The 10,054-nt window shown below is 48.0% G+C and overlaps 1 protein-coding gene across 1 annotated transcript in view; it reads left to right on the top strand.

Annotated features, from left to right (window-relative positions):
* Positions 1-7,330: 7,330 nt before the first annotated feature.
* SYT13 (synaptotagmin 13) overlaps positions 7,331-10,054 on the top strand; it is a 39,097-nt gene continuing 36,373 nt past the window's right edge. The window contains exon 1 of the mRNA XM_084777157.1: positions 7,331-7,644. Within this exon, the coding sequence (XP_084633283.1) occupies positions 7,462-7,644 (183 nt within the window). The 5' untranslated portion in view covers positions 7,331-7,461. The remainder of the gene's footprint in view (positions 7,645-10,054) is intronic.

Raw genomic sequence — 10,054 nt, 5'->3', positions numbered from 1 at the left:
TTTTTTTAAAAAAGAGTCTTACCTGTCTCACCATGGCCAAGAACGATGGAACATCAGGTCTTTGTATCAATTAGCTCTTACTGTGTAACAAATACTCCAAAACTTCCTGGCTGTAAGGAGCTGATTACTTGATAAAGCTCAATGTTCTGTGGGTTTGGCTGGGCTCAGTGGGGCAGTTCTTCTAGCTTCTACTTGGCTCAGTCATTTGTTGAAGTGAGTCATCTGAGCATCTTTGCTTCAGGAACGGGCCTGCTGCAGGCTGGGGCAGCATAGAGATAAGGCACCTGCCTGAACTTAAGCTGCCCTTTGAGATCCATTGGGATTCTTCACATGGTGTCTGGACATGATTCAATGATCGACTGTGGAAGCCCCTCCCCCCGCCCCCCGGGTGCCTTGAAAACTACATTTAAGTTAACAAGAGATGTTAAAGATGTAAAAGAAAATTCTGGAGGCTGTGCCAGAGCTAAAGTCTGAGGAGCTTAGTTCTTCTCAACCCCTTCCTCTCACCTGGCCATCCCTGACTGTACCTCTTCCTCTTTATCTTGGACAGAATGCAATTCTGTATCAGAGGGAAAGATGCTAGCAGCCTGCTCTAGGATAAACTTTGTATCTGTGAGGCACTCTCCCCCCACCCTCAGCCTTGTGGCTGCAGAATAGAGACACTTACTCCTCTCTGTCTGTGTGGCAAGTCTCCCTGGGGATCTTCTTGTTCAGCCTTTCCGCTCTCCACTTCATCTTCCTGAGACAGACGCTGACTTATTGATGCCATGTGATGTGTGTTCAGGATCACTGCTTCCATGACCATTTTTATGGCTCCCTTTTGTGTCTAAGACACCGTGAGACCAAACGCATTCTACCTCTAAAATTAACTGATAACACAGTGACAAAATCTGTGGGCACCTCATTTTATAGTTCTAAATTATTGTGCACTAGAGGTATTGTTCTTGGCGTGCCTAACTTAAGGTATATGTGTGTGTGTGTGTGTGTGTGTGTGTGTGTGTGTGTGTGTGTATGTGTGTGTGTAAACATGTGGACATTTGTGTGCGTGTATGTATGCTTGTGTGTGCAGGTACGCATGTGACTGTGAGCATTTTGGGCATAATTTTTGACTTCTAATCTTTTTTGAAAAACGGGATTTTCAAGGTCTTTATTTTGCCCAAGCCTGGGTAAAATACAACTGTAAAATTTTAAGAATAATTTGTCTTAATGGTCATTATAAAACTAAAATGTTAGCCTTTATTTTGCCTGCTTGGGGCTTACACATTAACAATGATACTGGTAGTTTCGATTCACTTTCCACAGTGCATCGGAGACACTGTGCTCATCTCTGGGCCTTCAGCCATAAAAAGGAATAAAATCTTTTAAACAGAAACACATTAACTGATGATCCAAATATAAAAGAAATGAAAAACATTTGTAAAATGCAAAAAGAGGGGTTTTTGTGTAAAATAAATTATAAAAAGAGTTATCTGTGCAGCCTGGTCTTTAAAGTGAGTCCAAGGCTATACAGAGAAACCCTGCCTCGAAAAACAGAAAACAAAAACAAACAAAAAGATTATTTGCGCCAAGACAACACAAAAATGTGCCGTGTTTTATGCTTTATTTATAACTTAAATATTGAATATACAATGTCTATGTCTTCTGTGTCTTAGATATAACTTTCTTGGATTTTTATTGAAATATGGCTATTTCTAGGAATGAAATATTTCCTAACATTTATGAGGAAAACGTTTTGAAGGAACCACCAAGTGAGAAAAAGAAAAACAGAAGTTAAAATGTATTTTTCTAAAAATAAATTGGAAATGGTGTTGTACTGCCTTCTGGATTCTTCTCCAGTGTGACTTTCTAGTTCTTCCCCTCCCTAACTGAAATATGATGTAGTAGAACAAAGGAAATTGTTAGTCACAAATAGGAGATACAATAATTTAGATATTGAAGATTAATGTTTTCTAAAATTAAAACTAAGCACTACACTAAGGACTACCATCAAACTTTAAACTTTAGAAAACTAAAATTAAAAAGCAATAAATTATTTTGAATAGTCTAAACATTAAATAACAGTAAACAAAGTACAAGGAGCTGTAGACGTGATCAATCTAGTCTAAAATACAGCTTTTGGTTGGTTAAAGTGTCTGTTTCCCTGTCTTCTGCCTTTATATTTTCATCCCATAGTGTGTTCTTGATTGTTTCCTTTGTGGGTATAATACTCCTATTATGAGTATACGTCACATGTAAACAGTATGTCATTTACAGAGGAGGGGAGGGTGGATGGCAGGGGAGGGGAGGGGAGATGGTAGAGGAGGGAAGGGCAAGGGAAGGAAGAAAGAAGGGAAGACCAGATCTCAATCATAATGGCTGTTAAAATTTTATGTGGTCCAGGGCTTTCTCCCTTAGTGGCTTTACCAACTCTCTGTCTGTCTCTGTCTCTCTGTCTCTCTGTCTGTCTCTGTCACTCTCTCTGTTTGTCTTCTCTCTGTCTCTGTCTCTCTGTCTGTCTATCTTCTCTCTGTGTCTGTCTCTGACTTCTCTCTCTGTGTCTGTCTCTGTCTTCTCTCTCTCTCTCTCTCTCTCTCTCTCTCTCTCTCTCTCTCTCTCAGACTGTCTTCCTATCACTCCTGATTCTGGTTCATCAGATTGTAGGAATAAGCCTATGCAGTGCCATGGAACAACACCAACATCAACACCAAAAAAACAAAACCAAAAACCAGTATTTAGCCTCTACATGCAAAAGGGACACTTGGTCAGCTGGGGGAAGCTGTGAACTCAAGTTCCCAGAAAACAAAACAAAACAAAACAAAATTCAAACCAAACCAAACAGCATCTCCGAGGTGGATTGACTGGCTAGAATGTGTGTGCCATTGAGCCCTGGAAACTTGCAGGCCCAGAGACAATTATCCCGAGCAACCTTTATTTTTTCTTAGCAGTTGTATTTGCTGCCCACTACCGTGTCAACCCTGACATCCTAGTGATTATCTGGTAAAAATCCCTTGGGATATACTAACCACTAGCTTCCAGAGACCCCAAAGCTAAGCACACCACCAGAGGGCATCTAGGACCCATGCCTACGAGATCTCTGTGGCATTAGTTACTTTTCTGTTGCTGTGATAAAATACCATGATCAAAAGCAGCTTAAGGATGACTTTATTTTGGCTTCTGGGCATCAGAGGGTTAGAGTCCATAATGTCAGGGAAGGTACAGTGTGGCATGGTGTGGCAGCAAGAGCAGGAAGCTGGATAGTCACATTTCAGCCACACATTGGGAACTGAAGAATCCAGAACAGGAAGTGGCACAAAGCTATACCATCTCAAAGCCAGCCCCAGTGACATAATTCCTCCAATAAGGCACCACCAACTGGGGGACCAAGTCTTCAAATATGGGAGCCCATGGGGACATTGTCATGCAAACCAACACACCAGGGTTGCTAAAACCCCCAAAGCTGTTGTTTTCACCAAGGGACTCAAAGCATCTCCATAAAAAGAAATCATTAAATAGTTAGCACATTTGTGGTTAACCTGAACCCATGTTCCTGGGCCATGGTCACTCATATTTGACACTCTACAGTGTTGTGTGTTTTATTGCAGGAATGCTGTGGCCAGTGACCATCCATTCGATGCTGTATTCCCATAAGATGACAGTGGAACTGACCAGGCATCACTGTGATGCATTCTTCTCTTGTCTGTGGCCATGCTTGTGGGAGCAGACATACTACACCACCAGTCACAGAAAAGCATGGCACATACAGTTGTGTTCAAGCACAATACTTGGTCCTGACAACAAACTGCCGCTACTGGTTTGGGTATGTACTGCACTTACTATTATTAGTATTTTCTAATGCATTCCTTATACTTATTAAATGGCCACTGTGAAGCAATATTTGTATTGTGCTGGATGCAGCCTCTGTGCAGCCCATAGTCATGGTGTCCCTTAATTGCATACAGGGACCACAGGGTTCAGCTGACCTGTGCGCTCTGGTTTTGTGTAAGCACATCCTATGATGGGATTGTGGCTTGAAGGAGTCTCAGAAGCTACCTCATGGTGAGAAGCCATGTGACTGCATTTGATTTTTTCTTTTTTCTCCTCCAGGATGATAGCCTTTCAGGATCTTAGAGACTAGGAGTCACTCCTCCCACTATTTAAACATCCAAGCATCCATCAAAATAACAATGACAACATTTCATCCAGAGGCTGGGGTGGGGGTAGGGACAGCCCTTGGAGACCCTCCTTCTACTTGAGATGCACCGCCCCCCCCCCCCCCCAGAATCTTGCCCTTGTCTGACCTTGGCATCCTGGCAGACAGAACATTCCCAATTATCCACTGACCTCTTCTTCAGACTGTCTCATCCATTCTTCCAGGATGACTCTGTCGACCACTTTTATCAGACCACGTGATTTCATTTGTCAAAGAAACCCAGCCATGCCTTTTCATTAAAGGCCACTTCTTAGATATCAGTCACAGGAAGTGTAAGTTACCCCTTTGATGGGATGTTTAAGGCTGTCTGGTTGGATAGCAAAGGCATTCCAGCACCCAGACAACCCCTGGGCTTCAGCTGTCTTGGGCTCCTCTCCTGCCTCTGTAGTAGATTCATTGCATATCAAACAGATAAGAGGTAAGCTCTTCTTCCAAGGCTGGGGCCACCAGCTGCTAGCATCCTCGTAACCATAGCAACAGTGGACCACAAGGCAGGTGTCTGATGTCCCTCAGACACTTTCCATCCATGCCCCTCTTAGATTTTATTCTGACTGGTGGCATTAAGAGTCTCTCAGGGGAGCAGCACAGGCCTGGGAGACCTGCAGCCAACTGTGTTAATTAAGCCTCCCATCTCCCCAGAATGCCTTGCACTGTCAGACTCAGGAGCCAAGAGAACCTCCCAGGACAGTTCTGATGGGAGAGACTGCTAAATAGAGCAGCGGAGATGGGGGTGGGGGTTTAAGAAGTACACTTCACAGCTGTAAACAAATAGGGCTTAGTAGGAAAACACCCCTGGTATACAGCAGGCACATAACTAATAACTGTGGGGGGAAAATCAATATAATAAAATGGAGTTGATACAGAAGATGGAACTCCCTCTAAGCTGCTAGAACCCATAGGGAGATGATCATGTGAGGAGTTGCTTAACAATTATTGAGTGCCTGCTGTGTGCAGTCATGGGTGGTGTGGAGCCTCTAAGTTTTGAATTGTTGAATGAATCTGCAATCTGCTGGGGACAGTTGAGGAGAAACAGAGGGATTAGCAGGAGCAACCATGTAGCAAAGTGTTTGAATCTAAGTCACCCCTGGGGGGTCTATGCATGGAGAACCTTTGAAAGGTTGTATATGTGACAGTCAGGCTCCACCACAGGCTTCAGAAGCATCAATTCTGGTAGATGTTGAAAGGATTAGGAAAAGAAGTTAGCTGCTTTGAGCAAAGACATTTTCTTCTGTGCCCAGGCCTTAGGAGAACTAGCAATTGAGGCTTCCTTCTTTCGAACCTGGCTGCCATGCTGGCATGCCAACCTGGGCTCCCTCTGGCTACATCAAGAGGTCATGTGGAGGAGATCCAAGGGCGCCTGCTGGGGTTGCCCACTGTTTCTTGTGGTGGCCCAGCACCAGCTGGACCCCTAGATAACTGCAGTCCCAGAAGACTGTTGTGCAGAAACCACCCAGCTGAGCCCAGCCAACCTCCAGAATCACGCTCTGTAGAGAAACAACGGTTCCGAGCCGCAGAGTCATGGCGGTGCGCTGTGCGGTGGGTAAGTGATAAACCAGGGGGAGGCAAAGGCGGACCCAGGCAATGACCACACCTGAGGGTGGACAGACAAGAGCTGCTGGGCGTCTCCAACTCCAGAGTCATCAGCTGCATGGAAGCTGTGGATTAAATTCTGCCAAGCCCCCTCTCAGAGGCCCTCAGCACACGAAGAGCTCGCAAACCACACCTAGTTCTCAACGAATCAAACCCTCTGCATAATGAAAACCACCAAGAGCTCAGCTCTCTAGAGTGAAGACAGTCATTTTCCTGCACACATTCTCATTTTCCCTCTTCACGTTCTCCACATTGTGAGTTGTGTGCCCGGGCGGCAACTTCTGATGCTTACTGGCCTTGGGACTTGGAATCAGCAAATATCTCTTGAGTGTAGGCTCAGGATGGTGACAGTGTTTCCAGTGGCCCTGTGTCCCCTCAGCATCCTTAACTATGTAGGAGGTCAGGTCCCTGTGGATCAGATCAGATAATACACAGGAGCTGTAGTGCAGCCCTAGAATAACTACCAGTACATAGGAACCTCAAGTCAGATACCACACTACCTCAGTCAGTCCCTGCTGCACCCCAGTTTCCCCCATCTCTCTCTTTGTCTCCCCCCCCCCATCCCCGCCCCACTCCCCTCCCAGCCTTTGTCTGTATCTGTCCTTGGCAAGAAACAAGCCACTGGGAACCCAGGAAATGAGACGGTTCTGCTCCTGTGTGGGTGCTTGCAAAGCTTGGAGCATCCACTTTCCAGCCTCCTTAGCAGCCCTGGGCCAGGGTTAGGGGCGGTGTGGCAAGTCCAACGTTAGTAGTCTGATGAGGTGACCCAAATGAGTTCCAGGTCCTGGGTGAAGCTCTGGTTCCTCAGGTTAACACTGTGTGACTTCAGTGAGCCCCAGGCCTTTCTAGGTCCAATTGCCCGTGTGTATACACACACGTGCACAGAGCATTAATAATGACTCCAGACAACATGAGATTACCCACCTGCCTCTGTGTGTATGTACGTCTCTCTCTCTCTCTCTCTCTCTCTCTCTCTCTCTCTCTCTCTGTGTGTGTGTGTGTGTGTGTGTGTGTGTGTTTATACGTAGAGCACTAGGAATGGCTCCATACAACCCTGAGGTTATCACATGTCAATGTGTGTATGTTCGTACATGTGTGTGTGCACATAGTGTATCTATCTGTGTATGTATGTGCATATCTGTGTCTATGTACATGTGTGTACATAAAACTCTAGGAATTGTCCCACACAGTCCCAAGGTTATCATCTACCTGTGTGTGTGTGTGTGTGTGTGTGTGTGTGTGTGTGAGAGAGAGAGAGAGAGAGAGAGAGAGAGAGAGAGAGAGAGAGAGAGAGAGAGAGAGAGAGAAACAGGAATGACCCACACACAACTCTGAGGCTATCACCTGCCAATGTGTGTGTACGTGTGTTTGTATATATGTATGTACGTGTGTGAGCGCGCGTATGCGTGTACACTTTAGATCATTAGGCACGGACCCTGCACAAACCTGAGGCTGGCCGATAGGAGATAGGGGGCGGGTCACATGGTGGCTAGGAGGGGGTAGCTGTTGACGCGCCTCCGGGTCAGCCTCCGCCTCTGACGTCCTTACAGTCATCCTCCCTCCCGGCTGGCTGCGTCCCCGCCCTCGGAGTCTGGAGCACGGCTGGAGCCAGGCGGGAGCGCGAGGTGCAGAAGGCCGGCGGCGGGAAGCGGGAAGCGGGCGAGCCGCGGGAAGCAGGCACCATGGTGCTGTCGGTGCCTGTGATCGCGCTGGGCGCCACGCTGGGCACTGCCACCAGCATCCTTGCGCTGTGTGGGGTCACCTGTCTGTGCAGGCATATGCACCCTAAGAAGGGGTTGCTGCCGCGGGACCGCGAGCCGGACCCGGAGAAGGCGAGGCCCGGTTTGCTCAGGCCAGCCCAACAGGTGAGTGCGGGCCAGGTGGGATGGCCAGGCCACCTTATGTTTTGCCAGATAGGGAGGAGGACAGCAGACCTGCAACAGGGGTCGTGTCATGGTGGCCCCCAGGGATGGGGGAGAGAGGTGGAAGAGAATGGGGGATGAGGGCTTGAGAGGGCTGGGAAAGAAATAAGGGTAGAGAAACTGTGTGCAGAGAGGAGAGAGGCTGTGTACCTTTGGAAAGGGTGAGGAAGCTGCAGGATTAAGGCATCCTCTGATGGACACTGGGGAAGCCTGCAGACATAGGGGACAAGCATAGAGGGGTCTGCCAGAGGAAAGAGGGAGAGATACTGTAGGGCAAACGGCTGAGAAATAATCAGAAGGGAGGTGGCACCTCCTCCCTATGTGTCCCTCCTGCTGGACAGCAGGGGCAGTAGGGATGCCTCAGTCCAGAGGCAGCCAATAAGGAGGAGCTGGCAAGACCCCCCTCTCCTAGCAGCTGAGCCTCAGCATCCCCGGAGGTCTCTGGAGATTGGAGAGCTTTTATTCCCTCCATCTGTGGTCCTCGGAGCCCTCTGAGATGGAAATGGGCTATGGGCTCTGCATCCCAGGCAGGAACAGCAGCAGAGTCTGCCGGGTCTGCAGGAAGAGCCTTTTCCATGATATATGACCTCCAGAATGCTTCTCAGGTGGAGGACAGTGCTCCTTGGAGCACCAGAGGAAGGTTGGCCATGGGTCAGATATGCATCAAGGACCTCCCATGACCTTCCAGATTTCCTGAGTTTAGCCTTCTGGGAGGATCTTGCTCTGAGCCAGTCCTCCTTTTACTAGTAAATTAATTATTCAGAACCCCACCCCCCAGGTCCCAGAGTGGAGCCTGTGTTGTTGGTCACTGTAGTGGGAGTAGAGGGAAATGGCTGCTGTCCTTGAGGCACTTAGAATCCCAGGCAAGTGACAATGTCATTGGTAAACAGGAGCTGGTGAGTGATGGGATGACAGCCTGGAGTGGTCTGGAAGTGGGAACAGTGGGCTCCCCAGTGGTAAGGGTGTGGCTGGCTGCCTTACCCTCCCATCTGGCGGGGCTGAGAGACACCTGAGAGACAGATGGTAGTCTGCTGCCTTTCAGCAGTGACCCTCCAGCCCTGTCCCTAACTGGGGAGCAGTTAGAGTAAACAGCCTCCAGGCTCCCTTCCGACTGTCCTACTGACCCCCTGACTGTCCTACTGACCCCCAGTAGCCCACGCAGTTCTGATTATCTGCCAAAGACGTGCCAAACTATTTCTCAGAACTTAAAACCCCCCAAATGCCTCATTAGAATAAGTGGCAGCAAGCCAGCCACGGTTTAGTCACCACCACGCTGCCTCGCTGCCGCACTGGTAAGACCTTCACATATATTTGTGCTTTTAACAGCCCAACAAAGGTACAAGGGAATAGCTCTATTTACAAATTCAGAAACGCAAGTTCAGGGAGGGCAAGTGACTTGCCCAAGGCCACCCGGCTGTCCCTAAGCTAGTCTGATATTAGAGTCCTTGCTAGTAGCCCCTCCAGCCAACCCCCTACCCCCTCTGTCTGGCAGGTGCCCGTCTCTCCAGCCAGGCTCACCCCAGTTACTCTTTTTGCAGTTTTGCCTCTCTGGCTTGATGATTCTTCTTCGTCTTCTGTCCCCGACTCATTTCCCACACAGATGGCTTCTGTTCAGATCTTTTCCTGCTATCTTCCAAGGGAGGATTTTACTTACTGGACCATGAAACAAACATGCCTATGACCGCGTGTGCCATATCACTCCTAAAGCCTTTTGCAGCGCTCACCACATTGGTTGTCATTCATATTAGCCACCTGCGTATTATTTATTCCTAATACCTAGAAGCTGGCATTTGTGAAATAAGAAATCACAGCAAACAAAGGCTCCCAGCCTTCTTTCTGTGGGACATGGGTGCAGGGGCTGTGGCTTTGCAACCCAGGGCCAGTTCTATGGAGGCTCAGTGATGTCTGCCCATGAATATCTGTTGATATGTGATGCTCATGCGTCAGGATGATGCTCATCTCTGGTGCCAGGGAATTTGACAGTAAAGGCTAAATCAATAGGTGTGAGAATGAGGACCTGAGAGCTCAAGGTGTCTTGGTGGCCACTGTGCTCTGATTCATCCACTGACCCAGATAAAGCAACAAAGACAGTGCAGTTGATTTTAAGGAAGCCAAGGAGGCAGGCGCAGGGTGGGAGGTGACTGAAGGACAGTCAGCAATGCTCATTGCAAATGTTCCTCAAAGAGAGGACGCCATGCTGGAGGAGGGTGGGGTCTGTAACTATCTGGTTCCAACAGAGGTCTTGCGGCTAGTTGTGTCCCAGTGAGGACTGGTGTTTGTAAGGTGCAGCATTCTTGCCTCGTGCTTCCAAATCTTGTTGGCTGTGTTGCTGGGAAATGTCTTTGGTGTTCTA

The sequence above is a fragment of the Acomys minous genome, assembly GCF_964271855.1.
Source record: "Acomys minous genome assembly, chromosome: 3".
In the NCBI taxonomy this organism is placed as follows: domain Eukaryota; kingdom Metazoa; phylum Chordata; class Mammalia; order Rodentia; family Muridae; genus Acomys; species Acomys minous.
This window is presented reverse-complemented; position numbering and strand designations above follow the sequence as displayed.